We start from the raw sequence: 26048 nt of genomic DNA on the forward strand, positions 1-26048 counted from the left end.
TGAGGAAGATGTTTCCCCCTTTTCCTTTTTAAGAAAGGGTCTTGACTCTATTTTGATCCCCCATTTTGTACCACAGCTATGGTACATACTTGCACTATATCAGGAAGGAAGAATTTAAAGTCAGTTTCATATTTGAATCAATTCACTGAGGGAATGAGTTACTTAAAAAATATATTTGGAGGGTCCTTTGTGTAACATGAATAACTTTCCCCTAATTTATCTGCTTAATTCCTGGTTTTTAAATAATAGAATTTGTAGCCAAAGGGGAACACATATGAAAAATGTGGATTTTAACCATGACTTTCTGCTTTTAATACTCTTATCTTGATTTTGTGAAAATGAGCAACCTAGGTAATTTAATTATTTTCTAAGATACTTTAGCTGGCAGGAAAATGTTTCTGTTCAATATACATATAGGCAATGTACACTCTTTATTAGAGCCTAATTCACTTGGGTATACTGAGATTCATGGAACTTATTAAAACAAAGCAATCACATAAATAATGTAAAATCTAATTTTCTGTTTCAGACTATCAATCTTCCTTACCTATTCCCACTGCCCCCACCCTTTGCCTGGCTCAGGTTCTTGTAATACTGTAAATTGTTATGAGCATATTACAAATAAAACTCATTAAAAATTAAGTTAACTTATTTCCAAATGCTGGATTTTAAAAGATCTCATTCTCAGCAGCTTCTTTATTCAGGGGTTTAGTTTTCAAATGCAATAGCATCACCTCTAGTTGTTTTTGTGGCATCTTTGAATCACTTCTGAGGAAAGATCACTTGATCATGAGATGACCGTTTGTGTATAAAGACCATACTGAGATACTTTGAAAAGCTGGCCTTAGGTTTTTACATGCTATGGAACATTACCTTTAGTGGTGCATTCTTGGCTTCAGGGAATTCCCTTTCATCCAGCCTCACCCAGCGCTGTATGAACTGCTGAACCATAGGGTTTTCATTGTTGACAATCTGGAAACCTGTAATGTTGGCTCCCCCATGCATGACTCTTTCCAGTAAAATATCCGTAAAACCCTGGGAAGACATTGAAAGGATCATGATTTTGGGAGGTTGTATATTCTTACTCACCATATCTGTTAGAGTGCTAAGGATAATGTGAAAGCTTCTTCCTTAGGATCACTTATTAGCAATCAAGACAGCTTTGATTATGAAATTAATTGTTAGGGCACTATGTCCCTGAAACTACAGGCATGATGGAGAAAATGTGCATTCTTCCATTTTAGTTTCTGTGTCTTTATGTAATATGGCTGCTGCATGGACAAACATAGGTGCCAACTTCCAGCAAATGTTTTGATTTGTTTCATTTACTAGTATTTTTAGTCTTTCTTAATTGAGTACAAATACAATGCTTTATGTAATTGGAAAATATTGAAAAGTTTGACCCTAATGGGTGTTATAGCAAAGTTTTCTTTAGCTTAACATGATAAACACAGTAGATTGCTTCAGATTGTACTTTAGACATTTGTGATTTACAGAAATGCCAATGAGTGAAACTGACAACTTGGTTGTATATGATGGCAAAAATCCCAGGGTATGTCTCACATGTATCCATAAATGAATCTTTTGTTTTTGTTTTTGAGATAGAGTCTTGCCCTGTCGCCCAGGCTGGAGTGAAGTGGCACAATCTTGGCTCACTGCAACCTCCACCCATGCCCCCACCCCAGGTTCAAGTGATTCTTGTGCCTTAGCCTCCCTAGTGGCTGAGATTACCATGCCCAGCTAATTTTTGTGTTTTTAGTAGAGATGGGGTTTCACCATGTTGGGCAGGCTGGTCTCAAACTCCTGACCTCAAGTGATCCGCCTGCCTCAGCCTCCCAAAGTGCTGAGATTACAGGCATGAGCCACTGCACCCAGACAATAAATGAATCTTAGATGCTAAGATTGTAGAATCTGAAAGTGGTGGACACATAGTATCCACCACTTTCTTCTAATTTGCTCTGGCTACCATCTGGTGCCTCTGCCACCTAAGCCTTGTGAAAGAGTATCTCCATGTGAGCTCTGCCAGCTCTATTGGGCATGTAGCAGCCCAGGAATTGCTGCTACTTTTGCTAGATAACTATATCCTGATAATTACTATTGATGTGTTAGGGTCTTCAATGAACTGAAGCCATCATTTCTGTTCATAAAGGGATGGGTAGAACTCTTCCTCCATTCTTTAGAACCCTCCAACATTTTACTATAACAATGGTAAAGCATACAGAAAAGCTGAAAGAATTATACAGTGAACACCCACATAGTCACACTCAGATTCTACAATTATTTTTCTATTCATCTATCAAACCATTTCAGTTTGGGGTTCATTTCAAAGTATTTGGAGACATTAGTATACTTCACCCTTAAAGATTTCAGCATGCAGGTCATTAACTAAAATTCAGTGTTTGTTTACAGTTCTTTTACTTTCTTTGTTTTTGAGGTAATATTTACATAAATGAAATGTACTTGATGAGTTTTGATAAATGCATACACCTGTATTACCCAAATCTGTATCAATTCTTTAATGTATCTTCTCTTTTTTACAGTCTAAAAAGGTTTTATTGAAGTGTAATAACTATATAGAGAAGTATACATATCTTTACATTTATAGCATGGTGAATTTATTCACAAACTAAACATAAACAACACCTCTAGGGTCAGAACCTCCATCCATGCTTCTCTTAACTTTACATTTCCTTACTATGGATAACAAGACAGTCTTAGAAAACATTTTAGCGAAACAACTTTTTTAGTTATTACTTACAGTCCCTTCCTCTTCCTTTCGTAAGTTGGGTATGAGTCAATAGAGACTGAATGAAGAGTCAAATAATTTGTATCACTGAGAATCACTCCTTCATTCTGATAACTACAACGCATTTTAAAAATTAACATTAATTTGTCATGATGAGTTTTCTCCCAAAGGCTTTCTTCATGAGAGAAAATAAGACTCGGTGTTTTCTCCCATTTTACTCCCCCGTAATGAATTCGGCAGAGAGCCTCACTTGTGTAGAAAGTTTAGCAGAGGCTATTTTGGGGCGTAAGCCTAACTGATAGCCAACTCTCCATTCTCACTCCTTAAACTTATATTCAAATAAAAGGCTGAGGATAAAACTTTAATGAAAGCAGCTTCAAAATGGCTGAACAGAGGCATCCAGAACTCACCTCCTGTACAAGTAAGAAATAAAATAGTGAGTAATCACACTTCGAGTAGATTTCCTAAGAGAGAATGCTGGAATTCAATAGAGAAGTGACACGAAACATCTGACTCACGGAATGAGAAAGAAGAGAGGGAGCCTGCTTGGCGAGGATCATCTGGAAGCCTGGAGAGGTGCCCCAGTGTGGGTAAAAGATAAGTGAGAGATCCTAACAGTCCATATTCTGAATGTGTATTCCTGCAATCCTAGCCCTGGTAGAGCCCTCAACCCACATGGGCTTTGAAGGAGTTGCCTAGAGATTGTATAGTGGCATTTCTCTAGAGAGGGAGCTTGTGTGGGTCCCAGAGTCCTAAGTAGCCACAGCAGGGTGCCATTTTGAGAGCCCAGCCCCCACCAGGCTACATCCTGACCAGGGGCCCAACAGACCCTTCATTTCCACAATCTTGGAACCCCATCCTATTGACATACCTTGAATGCAGGGATCGGCCTTGTTGTTGGCTGCTGCTGCCAGGACCGAACACGAATCATTGGCAGTGACCCTGTCACTCCCAGTAGCAGCCCTACTACATGTTTAAAAGAGCCCTGAGGAAAGGTTCCCCTGCTTATATCACCTAGGGCCAAAGCATATGCTCCCAAGCTACCTATTTATGGCTGCTGCCACTGAAAGCAACTCTGCCTTCCCCAGCAGTAGGGCTGCAGCACGGCCACTTCAGCCCTATCCTGAGCATTCTACTGGGGACCTGGGGATCACTTCACCCCTGTCTACAATAGCCAGCACCCACATGCACCACCAGATAGCCTGGCTTCACTCCCCTCAATTCCCAGTGTACTGTCCAGGGGCCTGTAGATTGCCCTGCCCCATTCACCACCATTGGCACCTTAGCACTCCTTCTGGGATCCTGAGGACAGGCTGACTTAGCCTGTCACTACCACCATAACTTGGACTCACCTGCATGTGCTATCTATAAGCCTCAAGAATGGCTGGCCTAGCCTATTATAGCCACATCATCACCAGGACAGACAACTTAGGAGTCAGAGGATTGTGCTGCCTCTGCTACAACCATTGCCCATGTCATGCCCACTTCCTAAAGCTCCAAGGACCCTCCTACCCATCTGGCCCACCACTGCCACTGCTGGTACCTGAGCAAGCTGCCTGAAGGCCCAAGAATCAGCCTGACTGGACCCATTAACACTGGTGCCCATTTACACTTCCCTGAGACCCATGGACAGGTATGCTTGACCTGTTGCTGCTACTACTGGGGCCCAAGGACTGGTGCATCTGATGTCCCCATCCCCAGAAAAACTTCACCACAGCCTCCACCAACAACTGCACCCTACAGCACCAAGGAAATCACAGATACTACTGATGCTGTTTACAGCCAGATAAATCATCATGGAGACTACATTACTGCACATACCCAGAATCAAAGCCCAACCAACACCATAGATAAATCTTCAGGAAAAAGTCCTCCTCTACAAAAGCAAATTTAAAATATTGGAAGAAGTAACTGTTATACCAAATGTGCAGATATCAATGCAAGGACACAAGAAATGCAAAAAAGTAAAAAATACAATGCCTCCAAAGGAATGCAATACTTCTCCAGTAATAGATCCCAATCAAAAAAGATTTATGAAATTCTGTAAAAATTCAAAATAATGATATTAAATAAGCTCAGTGAGATACAAGAGAACACAGAAATCAGAACAACAATACAAAGAAATCAGAAAAACAATGCAGGATCTGAGTGAGAAATTTACCAAACAGATAGCTAACATAAAAAGAAAAACAAACAAATTCTAAAACTGAATAATTCATTGAATGAAATATAAAATACATTTGAAAGATTCAACACTAGACTAGATAGAGCAGAAGAAAGAATTTTAGAATTGAAGACAGGTTATTGAAATAACCCAATCAGACAAAAATGAAAAAAGAAAAAAGAATAAACAAAGCCTTATACATACAGGACACTTTAAAGTGACCCAGTAATTTTAATTTTTAGTGTCTCAGAAGGTGAAGAGAAAATGAAAGGGATAGAAGATTTAACAAATTAATAGCTGAAAGCTTTCCAGATGCTGCAAAAGATTTAGACATACAAATATAGGAAGCTCAGAGATCCCTAAACCTTTTAAAAGGTTTCTCCATGGCATATTATAGTCAAATTATCAAAAGTCAAAGAGAATTCCAAAAATAGTAAGAGAAAAGCATCTAGTTACTTAGTCTGATGGGGGTTCCCATTAGACTGACAGTGAATTTCTCAGCAGAAATGTTATAGGCCAGGAGAGAATGGGCTGATATATTCAAAGTTCTGGAAAAAAAAAAACAACTGGCAACCAAGGATACTAAAAAAAGTTGCTTTTCATAAAAGAAGGAGAAATAAAGTCTTTCCCAGACAAGCAAAAGCTTAAAGAATTCATCACTACTAGACTAGTCATATAAAAAATACTTAAGGGAGTCTTACACATTAAAGAAAAAGGAGAGTATCTACCATAATGAAAATACATGAAAGTATAAAACCCACTGGTAGAGCAAACACACAAATGAGGAAGGGAAAATAATCAAATGTTTCCACTGTAGAAAATCATCAAACCCAATGATAAACAGCAAGAGAGGAAGAAACAAAGCATATGCAAAATAACCAGAAATAAATTAATAAAATGACAGGAATAAGCCCTCAAATATTAATAACAACTTTGAATATAAATGGATTAAACTTTCTAGTTAAAAGATGTAGACTGGCTGAATGTATTTTAAAAATGGTCCAGCTATATGCTGTCTACAAGAAACTCACCTCACATGTAAATGCACATGTAGGCTGAAAGTAAAGGAATGGAAAAAGACATTCTGGCAAACAGAAATTAAAAGCAAGCAGAAGTAGTTATATTTATGTCAGAAAAAAAACCAGACTTAAGTCAAAAACAGTGAAAAGAGACAAAGAAGGTCATTATGTAATGATGAAGGGATTAATCCAACAAAACTATATAACAATTTTAAACATATATGCCTCCAACACCAAAACATCAAGATATATAAGACAAATATTATTAGAACTAAAAAGAGAGATAGACTCCAGTACAAAAATAGGTGGGGGCTTCAACAGCCTACTCTCAGCATTAGACAAATCATCTAGAGGGAAGATTAACAAAGAAACATGGAATTTAAACTTCACTTAAGACCAAATGTACATAACAGAGATTTAGAAAACATTTCATCCAACAGCTATAGAATACACATTCTTCTCATCAGCACATGGAACATTCTCCAGGACAGATTATACATTAGGACACAAAACAAGTCTCAAAAAATTTTTAAAAATCCAAATCATATCAAGTACCTTCTCAGACCACAATGGAATTTAATTAGAAATCAATAACAAGAGAAACTTTGGAAACTATACAAATACATGGAAATTAAACAACATGCTCCTGAGTTAGCATTGGGTCAAAGAAGAAATTGAGGAGAAAATTTAAAAAATTCTTGACACAAATGAAATATGAAACACAATATACCAAAATCCATGGGATACAGAAAAAGGAATGTTAAGAGGGAAATTTATAGAAATAAATGCAAACATCAAAAAAATAGAAATATTATTTTAATGATACTTCTATTATTAAACAATCTAATGATGCACCTCAGAGAACTAGAAAAGGAAGAACAACCCAAACCCCAAATTAGTAGAAGGAAAGCAATAATAAAGATCAGAGCAGAATTAAATGAAACAGACTACTAAAGAAAAACACGAAAGAACAACAAAATAAGTTTTTTTCAAAAGACAAACAAAATCAATAAATCACTAGCTTGATAAACCAAAAAAGAGAGAAAACCTAAATAAATAAAATCAGAAGCGAGGAAGGAAACATTACAATTGATACCATAGAAATACGTAAATTCACTGGGCATGGTGGCTCATGCCTGTAATCCCACACTTTGGGAGGCCAAGATGGGTAGATCCTTTGAGGTCAGGATTTCAAGACCAGCCTGGCCAAAATGGCGAAACTCTGTCTGTATTGAAAATACAAAAATTAGCTTGGTGTGGTAGCACACACCTGTAATCCTATCTACTCAGGAGGCTGAGGCAGGAGAATTGTTTGAACCCAGGAAACAAAGGTTGCAGTGAGCCAAGATAGAACCATTGTACTCCAGCCTGGGTGACAGAGTGAGACCCCATCTCAAAAAAGAAACAAAGAAAGATCATCAGAGACTGTAATGAACAACTAGATGATAACAAACTGGAAAACCTTGAAAAAATGGATACATTTCTGGAGGCATTCAACCTACTAAAATTTAATCAGGAAGACATTGAAAACCTGAACAGACTGATAATGAGTAATGAGATTGAATAAGTAATAAAAAGTCTCTCAACAAAGAAAAGTCTAGGACTGGATGCTTCACTGCTGCATTCTACCAAACTCACAAAGAAGAACTAATACCAATTCTTCTCAAACTATTCCAAAAATATTAAGGGAAGGGAATTCTCCCTAGCTCATTCTATGAGGCCAACATTACTCTGGACACCAAAACCAGACAAGGATGCAACAACAACAACAACAAAACTACAGGCAAATATCCATGATGAACATAGATGCAAAAGTCCTCAACAAAATGCTAGCAATCTGAATCCTACACTATATCCAAATGATACACCATGATCAAGTGGGATTTATCCCAGGGATGCAAGAATGGTTTAACATATGCAAATCAATAAGTGTAATACATCACATCAACAGAATGAAGACAAAATCTGTATGATCATCTCAATAGACACAGAAAAATCATTTGGTAAAAGTTAATATCGCTTCATAATAAAAACTCTCAACAAACTAGGCATAGAGGGATTGTACCTCAACATAATAAAGGCCATATATGACAAACCCACAGCTGAAATCGGACTGAATGGGAAAATGCTGAAAACAACCTTTCCTCTAAGAAATGGAACAAGACAAGGATGCGTTCTTTCATCACTCCCATTCAACATATTACTGTAAGTCATACCCAGAACAATCAGGTAGAAAAAAAAGACGTACAAATTGGAAAGGGGGAACTCAAACTGTCCTTCTTTACATATGTCATGAGCTTATATCAAGGCAAACCTAAAGACTCCGCCAAGAAATTCTTAGATCTGATCATTAAATTCAGTAAAATTGAGGATATAAAATTAACATACAGAAATCAGTACTGTTGTTACACACCAATATTCATCTACCTGAGAGAGAAATCAAGAAGGCAGTCTCATTTACAGTAGCTACTGAAATATCTAGGAATAAACTTAACCAAGGAGGTGAAAGACCTTTACAAGGAAAACTCTGATGAAAGATATTGAAGAGGATACAAATGTAAAGACATTCCATGCTCATGTATTGAAAGAATTAATATTGTTAAAATGACCATACTACTCAAAACAATCTACAGATTTCATGCAATTCCTGTCAAAATACCAATGTCATATTTCACAGAAAGAGAAAAAACAATTCTAAAATTCATATGGAATGAAAAAAGAGTCCAAGTAGCCAAATCAACCCTGAGGAAAAAAACAAAAGCAAAAGCAAAAACAAAACAAAACAAAACAAAAACAAAGCTGGAGGTATCATACTACCTGACTATAAGATGTATCACAAGACTATAGTAATCAAAATGACACAGTGTTCATATAAAAGCAGATACACAGATGAATGGGACAGAATAGTGAACCCAGAAATCCACATATTTATAGCCAACTTATTTTCCAACAAATTTCTAAGGACATACATTAGAGAAAGGGCACCCTCTTCAATAAATGGTGCTAGGAAAATTGGATATCCATATGCAGAAGAATGACACTGGACTTCTATTTCTCATCATATACAAAAAATGAACTCCAGATGGGTTAAAGACCCAAACATAAGATTTGAAACTATAAACCTACTAGAAGAAAACACAGGGGAAACACTTCAGGACATTAGTGTAGTCAAAGATTTTATAGCTATGACTTCAAAAGCACAGGCAACAAAAACAAAAATAGACAAGTGAGACTATATTAAACCAAAAAGCTTCTGCACAGCAAAGGAAACAACAGAGTGAAGAGACAACCTGTTGAATGGGAGAAAATATTTGTGAACTATTCATCCAACAAGGGACTAATATCCAGAATATGCAAGGAATTCAAACAACTCGGTAAAAAAACAAATAATCCCATTAAAAAGTGGGCAAAGAACATGAATAGAAATTTCTCAAAATAAGACATACAAATTGCATATATGAAAAAATGATCAACATCACTAATCAACTGGGAAATACAAATTAAAACCACAAGAAAGTATCTTACTTTGGTTAGAATGGCTACTATTAAAAAGATAAAAAAAAAAAAATAGATGCTGGCAAGGATGAGGAGAAAAGGGAACTAATGTACACTGTTGGTGGGAATGTAAATTAGTATAGCCACTATGGAAAACAGTGTGAAAATTATCAAAAAACTAAAAATAGAGCTACCATATGATCCAACAATTTCACTACTGGGCATTTATCCATAGGAAATCAGTATATCAAAGGAATACCTACATTCCCATGTATATTGCAGCACTATTAACAATAGCAAAGATATAGAATCAACCTAAGTGTTCATCAGTGAACAGGTGGATAAAGAAAATGTATAACCAGCAACAGCCAAGCCAAGAACCAAATCAGGAATGCAAACCCATTGACAATTGCCACAGAAAGAATAAAATACCTTGGAATACAGTTAACCAGGAAGGTGAAATATCTCTACTATGAGAATTACAAAACACTGCTCAGAGAAATCAGAGATGACTCAAACAAATGGAAAACCACCCCATGCCCATGGTTAGGAAAAATTGATATCATTAAAATAGCCATACTGCCCAAAACAATTTATTGAATCTATATGATATTTCCATCAAACTACAAATGACATTCTTCACAGAACTAGATAAAAATTATTTTAAAACTCCCATGGAGCCAAAAATGAGCCCAAATAGCCAAGTCAATCCTAAGCAAAGAGAACAAAGCTGGAGGCATCACACTACTTGACTTCAAAGTGTACTACAGGGATACAGTAACAAAAATAGCATGGTACTGGTATATAGACTAATGGAACAGAATAGACAATCCAGAAATAAGGTTGCACATCTACAACCATCTGATCTTCGACAAAGCTGGCAAAAACAAGGAATCAGGCAAGGATACCCTATTCAATAAGTGATGCTGGGAGAACTGGCTAACCATGTGCAGAAGACTGAAACTTGATCCCTTCCTTTCACCATATACAAAAATCAACTTAAGATGGATTAAGGACTTAAATGTAAAACCTAAAACTATAAAAATCCTGGAAGGCAACCAGGTAATACCATTCAGGACATAGGAGGCAAAGATTTCATGAGGAAGATGCCAAAAGCAATTCCAAAGAAAACAAAAATTGACAAATGGGACCTAATTAAACTAAACAGCTTCTGCCCAGCAAAGAAAACTATCAACAGAATAAAGAGACAACCTACAGAATGGGAGAAACTATTTGCAAGCTATGCATCTGACAAAGGTCTAATATCTAATATCTATAAGCAATTAAAACAAGTTTGCACAAAAAACCCAAACAATCCCGTTGAAAAATTGACAAAGGACATTGGGGAAAGATGAACAGACACCTTTCAAAAGAAAACATACATGTAGCCAACAAGCACATGAAAAGAAAGCTCAACATCGAGGCCGGGCGCGGTGGCTCACGCCTATAATCCCAGCACTTTGGGAGGCTAACGCGGGTGGATCACGAGGTCAAGAGATCGAGACCATCCCGGTCAACATGGTGAAACCCCGTCTCTACTAAAAATACAAAAATTAACTGGGCATGGTGACGCATGCCTGTAGTCCCAGCTACTCGGGCGGCTGAGGCAGGAGAATTGCTTGAACTCAGGAGGCGGAGGTTGCAGTGAGCCAAGATCACGCCATTGCACTCCAGCCTGGGTAACAAGAGTGAAACTGTGTCTCAAAAAAAAAAAAAAAAAAAAAAAAAAAGCTCAACATCACTGATCATTAAAGAAATGCAAATAAAAACCACAGTGAGATTCCATCTCACACCAGTCAGAATGGCTATTAAAAAGTCAAAAAATAACATGCTGACAAGATTGCAGAGAAAAGAGAACACTTTTTTTTTTCAGAGTCTCACTCTGTTGTCCAGGCTGGAGTGCAGTGGCATGATCTCAGCTTACTGTAACCTCTGCTGCCCTGGTTCAAGCTATTCTCCTGCCTTAGCCACCCAAGTAGCTGGGATTACAGGCATGTACCACCACACCACACCTGGCTAATTTTTATATTTTTAGTAGGGACAAGGTTTCACCATGTTGACCAGGCTGGTCTCAAACTGTCAACCTCAGGTGATCCACCTGCCTTTGTCTCCCAAAGTGCTGAGATTATAGGCATGAGCCACCATGTCCAGCCGAAAAGGGAACACTTTATACATTGTTGGTAGGAGTGTACATTAGTTCAACCATTGTAGAAAGCAGTATGGAAATTTCTCAAAGACTTAAAAATGGAACTACCATCAGACCCAGCAATCCCATTACTGGGTAAATACCCAAAGGAATATAAATCGTTCTATTATAAAGACACATGCACATGAATGTTCATTGCAGCACTATTCACAATAGCAAGGACATGGAATCAACCTAAAGGCCCATCAATGATAGACTGGATAAAGAAAATCTGCTACATATACATCATGGAATACTATGCAGTGACAAAATGAACAAAATTATGCCTTTTGCAGGAATATGTATGGAGCTGGAGGCTGTTAGCAAACTAACACAGGAACAGAAAACCAAATACTGCATGTTTTCACTGATAAGTGGGAGAGAAATGATGAGAACACGTGGACACACAGAATAGAACTACAGACACTGGGGCCTATTGGGGGATGGAGGCTGAGAGGAGGAAGAGGATCGGAAAAAATAACTGTTGGGTCCTAGGCTTAGTACCTGGGTGACAAAATAATTTATACAACAAACTCTTGTGATACAAGTTTACCTACATAACAAACCTGCACATGTACCCTTGAACAAAAAATGAAAATTGAAAAAAAGATAAAAAAAGAAACCTAAAAAAGTTTAATGGCCTTCAAAAAAATGTTATATACACACAATGGAATACTATTTGGCCATAAACAATAATGAAATCATGTCATTTGCAGCAACATGGACGGAATTGGAGGTCATTATGTTAAGTGAAATAAGCCAGGCTCAGAAAGAGAAATAGTGTGTATTTTTACCCATATATGGGAGCTAAAAATTTTGATCTCATGGAGGTAGAGAGTAAGAATGAGAGTTCATAGAGGCTGGAAAGGGTCACAGTGGGGACAAAATGAAGAAAGAACAGTTAATGGGTACAAACATATAGTTAGATAGAAGGGAAAAGTTCTCTTGTTCAATAGCAGAGTAGGGTAACTATAGTTAACAACAATGTATTGTATATTTCAAAATAGCCAGAAGAGGTGTCTTGAAATGTTCTGAACACATAGAAATGATAAATACTCAAAGTGTTGGATATCCTAAATTCACTGATTTGATCATTACACATTCTATGCATGTGACAATATATCACATGTACCCCATAAATATATGCAAATATGTGTCATTTAAAATCTTTAATGAATAGCTTTAATTCGTTTACCATGCCTACCCACAGTTGGCAGTTAACAAATATTACATTAAAAAATTGACCAACTGCCCATTGACCTGCTAGTGTGGGTGAAGGATGGGCTCTCTTGTGCTTGGCCTGTATCTTAAAAGCCTGGGCTGAAAAAGTAGAGCTATGTTTCTTGAGAGAAAGGGGTTGCAAATACTTCTGCCACCATTACGGTCCCCAGGGTCAATGGGCACAGCATGCACTAGAAAGCAGTATCTCTCACTTTGATAAGCTTCATACTCCTGTTTACCTAATACTCATAGCATGTTAAAATAGTAGTGTAGAATTAGCAAAAGAGAAGGAGAAAGGATCCTCCAAATCTCACTTTCTGCCGTAAAGCCTAAGAGCCAGCAATTCAGTCTGGTTATTGTCTACTGTGCCACTCTTTTCTTAAAGATTTGCCCTCACTACCCTTTTTCTGGCAAAGAAACTAAAAGGAGGCATTCACCTCAAATATACCTCAATAATTACCTCCCCTTACTCCCAGAAACTTCATCCTGCTGTATACACCCCACAAATTCCCACTTGGGTGTCTTCATCTCCAGTAAACACATTGTGATTTGGAAACACCTTTTAGGAATACAGTGCACTAATCTCTCTACCCAACCTCAACCATATCACTGAAGACCTAGAAGTTTCTCAGTTAACTAATGTTTTATGACAGACATACCTGGGAATGAGTTCTGGCACACTGCAAATTGGCATTAGCCTGGCTGTACTCGTGGGATAAAATGTGGCCACAGCAGCACAGATTAAACCAGGGGGAGATCATCACAACCTGTTTTTCTAGCTGGCAAAACCTCCAAACCACTAGCTCCTAATGAAGGCTATGACAGCTTACCAGGCCATGTGGACAGAAAGCACTAGCAGCCCCTTTTGCAAGGTGAAGAGAGCAGAAGTGAGGCAAACAAAGAAGATAACAGGTGTTTAGGGAGGTGAAAGGAAAGATCTTGTTATTAAAGGACAAGAGTTAGCTGGATCCTGGTCCTACTTCTCCCTCTGTTCCATTTGTGTGCATTTTGCTTGTTGTCTTTCTTCAGATTCTATGGCTTGTCACTCTAGTTCCCAGCATTTAGACACAGCAACCAACAGTCCTCAAGGTTGAGATGATCGAGGCTGCATTTTTACCTAAACCCTCTGAAGAAACACTAATGGAGCACAACTGATTAATATATATCAAAGAAGTAGAAGGGGAAAAGAGAAGGGAAGTGAGTAATATACAGGTGGTTATAAGGAAAACTGTCAAGCCAAATGCAGGGGTTGTTGGCTCTTGGTCATCTTTCTTTTTCTGATACCTTTTTTATAAAGAATTTTCTTTTTGTATCAACTATTGCTAAATTCCACTCTTCAAGTAGACACTGACAGTCCATGATATTGCAAATATTAAAGCCTGATTCTCTCCGCAGCTTCTTCAGAGACACTAACACAGCAGAGCTGACACTCAACAGTAAGAGGGGAAAGGAGGAAAGATATGGAAATTAGGAGAGACATTCTCTACAAGGGCAGGATTTGTTTGGCTTCTAGGTCTCTTTCACCTCTTATCCCAACATTTTAAGACATTACTCCTTTCCATAATAATCTCTGATAAATTTTTATGGTTATGACACTTACAATGCTAGGGCAGGCCAATTATCCCCCAAAACCTATGCAAAGACACACAACACAGGTGATGATAAAATATCCAGAAGGAAAAATGGAGTCAATAAAAGGGTAAGGGTCAGTGGTAGGAAGATAGAGGTGAGGAGAGATGTGTGGGCTAAAGTAGAGGAGCTGGCTGGCTTCTTGTCTTTTTTCTCCTAGTATGTATCTCACTGTTTCAAGGCATTTTACTGACCCTATAACCTCTTGTTAGATTTTCTTCTTAGGCTGTTGAGTCACAGTTTTCAACGTGATAAAACTGAAGCTGAGTTTCCAAAAACCTCCCCAAAGACACCAATGTAAGAAAGATGACCACCAGATATATATATATATATATATATATATATATATATATATATATGCAATATATATGCATAGATAGATAGATAGATAGATAGATAGATAGATGGAAGTTAGGAGAGAAGAGATGGCTAAGAAGGAAGATTTTGCTGGCTTCCCTCAACCTCTTATGTCTATTTCCTTTTTAAAAAAACATGGATTTTTTTTCTTCTAAAACAAGTTGCTAGAGGATGTTGTCATGTACAACCATAGTTAGCAAAATTGTGAATTGAGGCCTGAGTCTAGCCACAGATTTAATAAAATAACACAGATTTAATAAAATATATTTAATAAAATATATTATTTAATAAAATAAAATAATGCAACAAAACTGACCAGCAAACATACACCAAGTATACAGGAAATAAGGAAGGAAAGAAAGTGCTAAGAAAGAAGAGAGCAAGAGATGGTTTTGGGCTAAAGAGCAGGAGGTGTCAGGCTCCTGGTCCTCTTTGCTATCGAATTTTAAGGCACCATACTTTTCCATAGCATGTTAGATTTTAGTCATTGAACACACAAAACCCTCATGGTGTTTATATTGAGGCCATGTATCCCTGAAATCAATGTAAAGGCACTAAAACAGAATAGGACACTATAAAACACAGAGTATATAAAAAGGGAAATAAAATGGTAATGGCAGGGAGGATTGTGGTAGGATGACAGAAGTTAGGAGAAATGTTCTGATTCAGGGAGAAGTTGGCTGGCTCCTGGTTTACTTTATCCACTTGTATGATTATTTTAAGACATTTAATTTGTTCATAACTCTTGCCAGAATTCATTTCTTGCAAGAAGTGGCTACACAGAGACCTTGAGGTGGGATTAATGCAATAAAAATAACCTTCAATAATCCCACTCCTGAGAGTAGAGTTTTAAAATTAACTATGTAACAAAATTACACTTATACGCCATACATTTATACTAATAAAAAAACTAATCTGGATAGTGAAGGGGAAAAGAAAGTTGATAGGTAGTTATAGAAATTAAAAATTGGGATGCAAATTCTGGCTGAGGGCAGGAGTTGGCCGACTCTTGGTCCATATTCACCTAATATCTCATTATTTTAAGGCATTTCACTTGTCCACAACTCTTGCTAGAGTTCTCTTTAGCAGTTGGCCACAAAAAGACCTTAAGTTGGCCAGACAGTGGCTCAAGCCTGTAATCCTAGCCACTGTGGGAGGCAGAGGTGGGCAGATCACTTGAGGTCATGAGTTCGAGACCAGCCTTGCCAACATGGTGAAACCCCCATCTCTACTAAAAATACAGAAATTACTGGATGTGGTGGTGCACACCTATAGTCCCAGCTACTTGAGAGGCTGAGGCATGAGAACAGCGTGAACCCGTGAGGCAGAGGTTGCAGTGAGCTGAGATCATGCCACTGCACTCCAGCCTGGGCAACAGAGTGAGACTCTGTCTAAAAAAAAAAAAAGTGCTTCAAATTGATAATACTGAGTCTCTCTAAAACCTTTGCAAATATACCAGCACTACAAAAATGAATATTAAACATTTGGATGATAAAGGGAAGATAAAGGAAAGGAGGTCAGCTGTAGAAAGATGGAAGCTACAAGAGAGGTGTTAAATAAATGGCAAAAGTCAGCTGGCATCTGGACTACCTTCCATCTTAATTCAATTTTGTAACACGTGCTGTTTTTCTTCACAAACTGCTACTTTCTATTGTGAGAAACTATAGGCTACAAGATTGAACACAGAGGCCTAATTTTTCCCACAGGCTTAGCAAAGACACTGATAGGGGAGAGGTGACCATGAACCATTTACCAAGCATGAGAATATATGTAAAAGTGAAGTAAAATAGGGATGAGGATCACAGTTATTTTAGGATTGAGGATCTTGATAGAGGACAGGAGGTGTCTGATTTCTGGAACTTCTTTTTTAAAATCCAAAAATATTAAGAGAATACACATTTTTATACTACCTTGTTAAATCCTTTTCATTATGCAAGACACCCACAGTAGTCAAAGTGGTAAAGTTGAGCTGTGAAGCCTTGAAACCAATATAAAGATGATAACACAGACAAGAGCCCAGACAACAACCAGAGTGGATAAGGAAGGCAATAGAATGGTGATGATGGAGGGGTTATAAAGGATGATGGAAGTTAGGATAAATAGTCTGGCACAAAGACAAAAATTGGCTGGCTGATGGTTCACACTTTCTTGTTATTTTAAGGAATTTCGCTTGTCTATAATGCTTGCTAAGCTTCTCTGTTTGATGTTGTGACCTCAGACTTCAAGGTGGAAACTCTCTTAAATCTCTCAAAAGATGCTAATGTTACAGAGATAATTTTAAAAATCCACGTGGCAATAAGAGAAAATAAAATCAGGAATATCATAGACAGAAATAAGGAACTTACAACTAATGGGAAGGAATTGGCTATTTCATGCTTTACCTATTTTCATTTAATATGTGTTCAAGCATGTCTTTATACCACAAATTGTTAGATTCAACTGCTGATATATGCAAATACAAGCTCCAAGTTACAAAAGAGACTTCAGTCTCTGGAGAGCTTCAGCAAAGAAAGCAATATAACAGAAGTGACCAAGAAATATCCATAAGGGAAAAGAGTGAACAAAAAGAACAGGGGGGTGAGAAGAAGAGGGATATTAGGAGACAAAGTTTGTAAAAGAAAATAATAAAGGGCAGCAGTTGGCTGGCACCTGATGCTGTCTTTCCTCTTACGATAATATTTGAAGGCATTTCACTTGTTTATAACCTCTTCCCAGGTTTCACTTCTTGAGCTGGCCACTTGCAGACCAAAAGGCGAGAGTATTTGGCCTAACCCCACTGATCTCTCTATATAAATAACACAATAGAAGTAACCACTAAATACCTGGAAGAAAAAAGGGGAAAATTAAACTCAGAACATTGGAAGAAATAAAGATAGGAGAAAAGGGATAACTGATGGGCAAGAATTGGCTGACTCCTCATTCACCAGTTTCCTTTGTAACATGATTCAAAGTGTATTATGTTTTCTATCTGTGGTATTTTTCCCATTCTGTAGTATTGTACAGAATGGGAAAAAATACTGAAAGCATTTCCTCTAAGATCTGGAACACGACAAGGATGTCCACTTTCACTGTTATTCAACATAGTACTGAAAGTCCTAGCTAGATTAATCAGACAAAAGAAAGAAATAAAGGGCATCCAAAGTGGAAAGGAAGAAGTCACATTATCCAAATTATCCTTGTTTGTAGATAATATGATCTTATATGTGGAAAAACCTAGTGACTTCACCAAAAAACTTTGGAACTGATAAACAAATTCAACAAAGTTGCAGCATAGAAAATTAACATATGAAAATCAATGGCATCTCTAGATGGCAACAGTGAACAATCTGAAAAAGAAATAAAAAAATTCTAATAGCCACAAATAAAGATAAATACCTAGGAATTGACTTAATCAAAAAAGTGAAAGATATCTACAATGAAAACTATAAAACACTGACTAAAGAAATTCACAAGGACACACAAAAAATGTAAAGATATTCTATGTTCATGAATTGGAAGAATCAATATTGTTGCAGTGTCCATACTACTCAAAGAAATTTACAGATTCAATATAATCCCTATCAAAATACCAAAGACATTCTTCATGGAAATAGAAAAAACAATCCTAAAACTTATATGAAGGCCCAAAAGATACAAAATAGCCAAAGCTATCCTGAGAAAAAAGAACAAAACTGGAAGAATCACATTATCTGACTTCAAATTATGCTACAGAGCTACAGTAACCAAAACAGCATGATACTGAGGTAAAAACATATAGACCAATGTAACAGAATAGAGAACCCAGAAACAAATCCACACACCTACAGTAAACTGATTTTCAACAAAGATGCCAAGAACATATATTGGGGAAAAGACAGTCTCTTCAGTAAATTGTGCTGGGAAAACTGGATATCCGTATGCAGAATAATGAAACGTGATCCCTATCTCTCACCTTATACAAAAATCAAATCAAAATGGATTAAAGACTTAAATCTGAAACATCAAATTATGAAACCACTACAATGAAACATTGGGGAAAATCTCCAGGACATTGGCCTGGGCAAAAATTTCTTGAGCAACACTCCACAAGCACAGACAACTAAAGCAAAAATGGACAAATGGGATCACATCAAGTTAAAAAGCTTCTGCACAGCAAAGGAAACAATCAACAAAGTGAAGAAACAATCCACAGAATGGGAGAAGAAATTTACAAACTACTCATCTTATAAGGGATTAACAACCAGAATATATAAAAAGTTCAGACAACTCTTTAGGAAAAAAAAAAATCTAATAATCCAATTTTTAAAATGGGCAATAGATTTGAATAGATATTTCTCAAAAGAAGACATACAAATGGCAAACAGGTATATGAAAAGGTGCTCAACATTATTGATCATCAGAGAAATGCAGAAAAAACTATAATGAAATATCATCTCACCCCAGTTAAAATGGCTTTTAAACAAGGCAGGCAATAAAAAATACTTGTGAGGATGTAGAGAAAAGAGAATCCTCATACACTGTTGGTGATAATGTAAATTAGTAAACCACTATGAAGAACAGTTTGGAGGCTCCTTAAAAAACTGAAAATAGAGTTTCCATAAGATCCAGGAATCCCATTGCTGGGTATATACCCAAAAGTAAGGAAATCAGGATATCAAAGAGATATCCTGTTTATTGCAGCAGTGTTCACAATAACCAAGATTTGGAAGCAACCTAAGCATCCACAAACTGATGAATGTATAAAGAAAATGTGATACATAAATACAGTGGAGTACTATTCAGTCATAAAAAAGAATGAGATCCTGTCATTTGCAACAACATGGATGGAACTGGAGGTCATTATGCTAAGAGAAATAAGCCAGGCACAGAAAGACAAATATCACATGCTTTAACTTATTTGTGGGCTCTAAAAGTCAAAGCAGTGAACTCATAGAGATAGAGAAGGATGGTAATCAGAGGTTGCGAAGGGTAGTGGGGATGGTGGGAGGAAGGTAAGGATGTTTAATACAAAAAAAAGTTAGAAACAATGAATAAGACCTAGTATTTGATTACACAACAAGGTGACTACAGTCAATAAGAACTTACTTGTACATTTTAAAATAACTAAAAGAGGGTACTTGGCTTGTAACACAAAAGATAAATGCTTGAGGGGATGGATACCCAAATTTTCATGATGTGATTATTATGTAATTATATATATATATGTATGTTATGTATCCACAAAAATTAAAAATAAATTATTCCTAGGTCTTACTTCTGATTACCTGCAGAGATTCAGGTGGGAATATTTTCCTAAGCCACACTGAAATCTCTAAAATAATGCAACACAAGTGACCACTGAATACTCGAAGGGAAACGGGAAAAACAAATGTGTGAAGGTCGTTGACAGAGTGAAGGAAGGCAGGGGAGTGGTGCTGACTATTGGGCAGAAGTTGGCTAACTCTTGGTTTCCCTATGTACCTTCTAATGTGATTCAAAGCATGTTGTCTTTTCCATCGCATACTGCTAAATGTTGTAGCTGACAAGAGTAAATACAATCAGTAGTGTATAGAAAACTGATATTAGAGTCTCCCAATTTCAGCAAGGTGACTGATGTAGCAGCAGTGACCACCCCATATCCTAGAAGTAAGAGAGAGAAGGAAAAGTAGGATGGGTGTGTGGTAAAAAGAGGCTTATTAGGAGACCACTTTTGTATGAAGGGCAGCACTTTGCTGGCTCTTAATCTTGTTTTGTTTCCTATCACAATATGTTTAAGACATTTCAATTGTTCATGAATTATTTTTAGGTTTTACTTTTTCAGCTGATCACTTGTGAATTATAGGTGAGAATACTGAACCCATGTCCCACTCAACACTCTATAAAGACATTAATGCAGTGGAAATGTCCACTGAACACCTAGAGGATAAAAGAAAAAGGGATTAAGGTCACTGGTAGAATGTAGGGATCCTGTCTAAGAGCAGAAGTTGGCTGGCTCCTGGTTCTTATTCACCTAGAATCTCATTATTTTTAAGGCATTTCTCCTATCCATAACTCTTGCTAGACTTCTGTTTTTGAGTTGATAACACACTGACCTCAAGTTTGGATATATATGCCAAGTAGCTCTAAAACCTCTGTAAAACAATGAATATAACAGAAATGTCCACAAAACAGATCAAATAGGTAAACAGATCAAATCAAAAGGTAAAGAATAACAGTAGAAAGAAGGAAGTTCAGAAACAGTTGCTGTTCTGTTTTCTTTCACCTATTCCTAGACACTATTAGAATCATGGACAAGCACAGTGCACAACATTTTGAAAATTGAGGCCAGACTCTCCCTATCATCTCAACAAAGACACAAATTCAGCAGAGCTGACCACTGAATCTTTGACAAGGAAGTGAGGATCTGAGAAACTGGGGAAAAAGGGATGAATGGTAGGCATAGTTGTATTAAGAGAGAAGTTCTAGTTCCTTCTCTGCTCCCACTGCTGCACTTGACTAGCCTACGGAAAGGAGAGAGGTTTTGCCTATGGTGCAGAAGTTGCCTGGCTCTTGGCTCTCCTCTGTCTATCCTTTTATTTTAAATGATCATTCATGTTCATAGCCTGTTGCTAGATTTCCTTTTGTGAGCTTCCAATTCGCAGTCCTTCAGTTTGGAAAGTTGAGGAAAAATCCCCATAAAGCCTCTGTTAAGACATTAAATCAACAGATCTGGCTATCATACGTGCAGTAAATAAAAGGGGAAAAGAGGAGAGGAGAGAGTGGAAAGGTGGGAGATATTGAAAGTTAGTGGCTCCTAGTCCACTTTTTGCTTTTTTCCCTTTTGGTAATTTTTGCTTGATGTTTGCCACCCAAAGTCTGCACTTTTGGGAATTTTGATCCCTGTTTTCCTTAAACCCTACCAAAAAATTATTGTAACAGAATTGGCTGTCAGGCACCAATTTCTATCAGGAGAAGGTTAAGGAGTGTAGAGATGGCTATTATTTGAGCTTCTGGCTAAATGATTAGCATTTCCTAGCTGTTGGCCAATTTTTTTTTTAATATTATGATCTACATTGGGACTTGCCAGTCCACTCTTTTGAGAAAGTGAAGTGTCTGGTCTTTCTGAAACTTTTGTAAAATTGCCCACACAGTTTTGATCACTCAAAAATCATTAGGTAAAAGTGGAAAGGGAAAGGGTGGAGGTAATATGTAGAGACATATTTTAGGAGAAAGCTTCTAGCTAAAGGAAGGCATATCTTGCCTCCAGGTTCCCCATTGCCTTTGTTTCTGGCATCATCAGCAGTTGGAAATGGCCAACCACAGTTCACCATGTGGGGGAATTTGGAGTCCCTGGTTTCCTAAAATGTCTCTAAAATTAGATGTAGCAGCCTTAGGCCTTCAATACCCAGACCCAAGAGGTAAAAGAAGAAAGAGATCGAGTTTAAGGGGTAGAGAGCAGTAGCAGAAGGTGCATATCCTAACTGTCTGCTTGCCAGCTGTCAAATTATTCTCCACAGCTGGCTGCCTCAGACGCCATCCATTAAGCTACCTCTTACTGGTCCTCTTTATCATGTGACCTTTCCCAGAAAGTTCTATCCTTACTCCTCCTCTGATAACAACACCCACGAGTAGGACATAGCTCCCTCAGCCAATCAGCTCTGACCAGTCCCATGAAGCGTCTGACTATCAGACATGCTCCAATTACTGTCAGTCAGATTTATCTCTGTCCCACAGCCCAGCCGCCTCCCTGTATTCCATTTTTTCCCTTGTATAATGAATGCTTTTGTGAGTAGAAGTAGAGCAGTGACCAGACAGCAATATATGTGAACACAGACAGATATTTTTATTACCAGAAAATCCAAGTCTTTAGAAAAAGTTTATGATTGCTATATAAATACATGATAAGTGAGTTTACAAGGTTTACTTTTTAATTCATGTTTTTGACTCATAACAAAGTTGACATTTGGTTTCATGTTCTTAAGTCTTTTTAGTTTGTTCTGAATTTTTTTTTTTTTTTTTTTTTTTTTTTGAGATGGATTCTTGCTCTATTGCCCATGCTGGAGTGTAGTGGTCTGACTTTGGCTCACTGCAACCTCTGCCTCTTGGGTTCAAGTGATTCTCTTGCCTCAGACTCCTGAGTAGCTGAGATTACAGGCATGAGCCACCAACACCTGGCTAATTTTGTATGGGGTTTCTCCATGTGGGTCAGGCTGGTCTCGAACTCCCAGCCTCAGGTGATCTGCCCACCTCGGCCTCCCAAAGTGCTGGGATTACAGGTGTGAGCCACTGCACCTGGCCCGTTCTGACTTTTGTTTCAGGGTTTAAATGCTTGACCTGAGTACCTCTTCCAATGGCGACTGTTCAAAAAGGACAGAAGGCTGGGCGTGGTGGCTCACGCCTGTAATCCCAGCACTTTGGGAGGCCTAGGTGGGCGGAAAACCTGAGGTTAGCAGTTTGAGACCAGCCTGTCCAGCATGGTGAAACCCTGTCTCTCCTAAAAATGCAAAAATTAGCTGGGTGTGGTGGCAGGTGCCTGTAATCCCACCTACTTGGAAGGCTGAGGCAGGAGAATTGCTTGAACCTGGGAGGCAGAGATTGCAGTGAGTGGAGATCATGCCACTCCACTCCAGCCTGGGTGACAGGGCAAGACTCTGTCTCAAAAAACAAACAAACAAACAAACAAAAAACAAAAGGATAGATAACCCACATCTTTTTATTTAATACATGCATTTTTAACAAGTTTGACTTCAAAGGAAATTTCTGTGTCATGAATTCTATTTCTTCACTGAGCTTCATCTGCTATTAAAATAATGTATTTTAAAATAACATTTTTACCAAAAACAAAATGTGTTTGAGTAGACTTGATGTTTTTGCAAGGAACAATGTTTCCTTTTGCCTAAGCAGGTCGCTGTTTTATAGCAACTGCTTTCTCCCTTCACTGAATCATAGGCTGCTTCAGCATTTCATTTTCTGCTTGAAAACAAGTTCCTTCTTCTAGCATCTCTCATCTACCCAAAGACTTTAGAATTTTTTGTTCTTTTTTATTTGCCTTTTTATATTTTTAATTTTGTGTGTTTGACTTTAGGGGTGGTTATGATTTTTCATAAAGTTGGGCTCTGAGAATCTACTTTTTCAAAAGGATAACGTTTACCACACAAATACCTCAGAAAATGAACTTGTTGCATTTTGAGGCTTTAGAGTCTGTAAAACAAATTAATTTCTTACTTTATTTTGGTATTTTCAACCTTAATTCACTTTGAATAAGATACCAATGACTCTCCAATTAGACCTTCTCCTAAACTCTTGAACTCCCTTCTCTAATCACCTGCTGACTAATTTAACTTCCGTATTCCATGTATTTTGTAAAAAGAATGTGTCCCACATACTGGAGTCAGCCAGCAACCCCATATCAGCTTGGATGCAACAGTTACCCAATTCATGGAAAGCTGCCTTATTTAGTTTACTTAGGATAGTTTTGCTTATTTTGGTTTACTGTTGTAAATATATTGCTGTTGCACTCTATGTGTAGGATTGCAGGATAAGCTTACTCAATGTTCTCTTAAATTGAACATTTATTAATTTTCCAGATATCACCTTTTGTTGGAACTCAGAGTTATGAATGGCCCTTGACTTACCAGTGCTTTCTGATTGAGCTCCTCTTTACCCCAAATGCAAGGGAACCAATAGTTAAGCAGGAATATCATCACCCTATTCGGCCTAAAGAAGTTACAGAAGATGAATTGCCTTCTACAACCCATAGGATTAAGGGTTCCCTTATAAAAGGATAGGGGAAATGTCAGAGGCAGTTGAACTCCATCATGAATAGGGGCTGGGTAAAATAGGGCTGAGACCTACTGGGCTGCATTACGAGATGCTTAGGCACTTTAAGTCACAGGATAAGATAAGAGGTCAGCACAAGATACAGGTCATAATGAACTTGCTCATAAGCCCACTAAATCTCACCAAAACGGAGATAGCAATGAGAGTGACCTCTGGTTGTTCTCACTGCTACACTCCCACCAGTGCCATGACAGTTTACAAATGCCATGACAACGTCAGGAAGTTACCCTATAGGGTCTAAAATGGGGACGAACCCTCATTTCTGGGAATTGTCCACCCCTTTCCCAGAAAACTCATGAATAATCCACACCTTGTTTAACATGTAATCAAGAAATAACCATAAGAATGGGCAACCAGCAGCCCTCAGGGCTGCTCTACCTATAAAGTAGCCATCCTTTATTCCTTTACTTTCCTAATAAACTTACTTTCACTTAAAAAAAATAAAAGAATATGCCGCAAAGTAAGGTGATTACATCCCTTTAAAATCTCTTCTTTTTGTATCCCTTTCTCTAATTTAGACTTACGGAGTTTGAGGCCCAAGCATCTAATTCAACAGGTGACTTAGAAGTACGAGAGGGTTTGAGAACCACTGGCCTAGATTATTGTCTTAGCTTCCTAGTTGGTGCTCTGATTTGTTTTTTTTTTTTTTTTTTTTCTCTCCAGTTTATTCTTCACAATAAATTTACCTTCCTAAAACACCAGTTAGAGTATAAGGCTCCTTCTTCAAAGGATTGTAATGGGTCCCAAATTTCTATTGGCTACCAAATATTTTAACTTTACTTTCAAGGATTTCCATTATCTATTGTCTTCTACTCTCCGGCCTCATCTACAACCATTTCCTTCAACAGACCTCATGATGTAGCCACATCATGTATTCTTTAACATTGGTATCTTTCTCTGTTCTCTTTGCCTACAAAGGGCTCCTACTTTATTACTTACAACTTTAGGTGCGTCTATTGCATTCTTCAAGAACCATTTTCTTTTCTTTCTTTCTTTTTTATTATTAATATTATTTTGATTGACAAATCATAATTGTGTATTTTTATGGGGTACAATGTAATGTTTTGGTATACATCATGTGACATGATTAGATCAAGCTAATTCACATATCCATCACCTTGTTCAGCTATAATTTTTTTATGGTGAGACATTTGAAATTTACTCTCTTAGTCTGAAATATATGATACCTTATTATTGCACCCTCCTGTGCAATATATCTCAAGACCTGTTCCTACTGCCTGTCTGAAACTTTGTACCTGTTTATTAACAACTCCTAATTCTCTCCCTGGTCACCCCCTAGCCTCTGGTAACCACCATTCTACTCTCTACTTCTATGAGTTCAACTTTTTAAGATTCTACATATATATGAGATCACATGGTATTTGTCTTTTTGTGCCTGGCTTACTTCACTTGACATTATGTCCTTTAGATTCATCCATATTGTCAAAAATGACA

The 26048-nt window shown here is 37.6% G+C and overlaps 1 protein-coding gene across 5 annotated transcripts in view; it reads right to left on the reverse strand.

Annotated features, from left to right (window-relative positions):
• GRIA3 (glutamate ionotropic receptor AMPA type subunit 3) overlaps positions 1-26048 on the reverse strand; it is a 335194-nt gene that overhangs the window by 100303 nt on the left and 208843 nt on the right. For all 5 annotated transcript variants that reach the window (XM_021676443.2, XM_012475444.3, XM_012475435.2 and 2 more), the window contains one exon: positions 874-1035. In XM_021676443.2, the coding sequence (XP_021532118.1) occupies positions 874-1035 (162 nt within the window). The remainder of the gene's footprint in view (positions 1-873; positions 1036-26048) is intronic.

Source organism: Aotus nancymaae, unplaced genomic scaffold (genome assembly GCF_030222135.1).
Source record: "Aotus nancymaae isolate 86718 unplaced genomic scaffold, 86718_ANA_hifiasm-v0.15.2.pri h1tg000004l, whole genome shotgun sequence".
In the NCBI taxonomy this organism is placed as follows: domain Eukaryota; kingdom Metazoa; phylum Chordata; class Mammalia; order Primates; family Aotidae; genus Aotus; species Aotus nancymaae.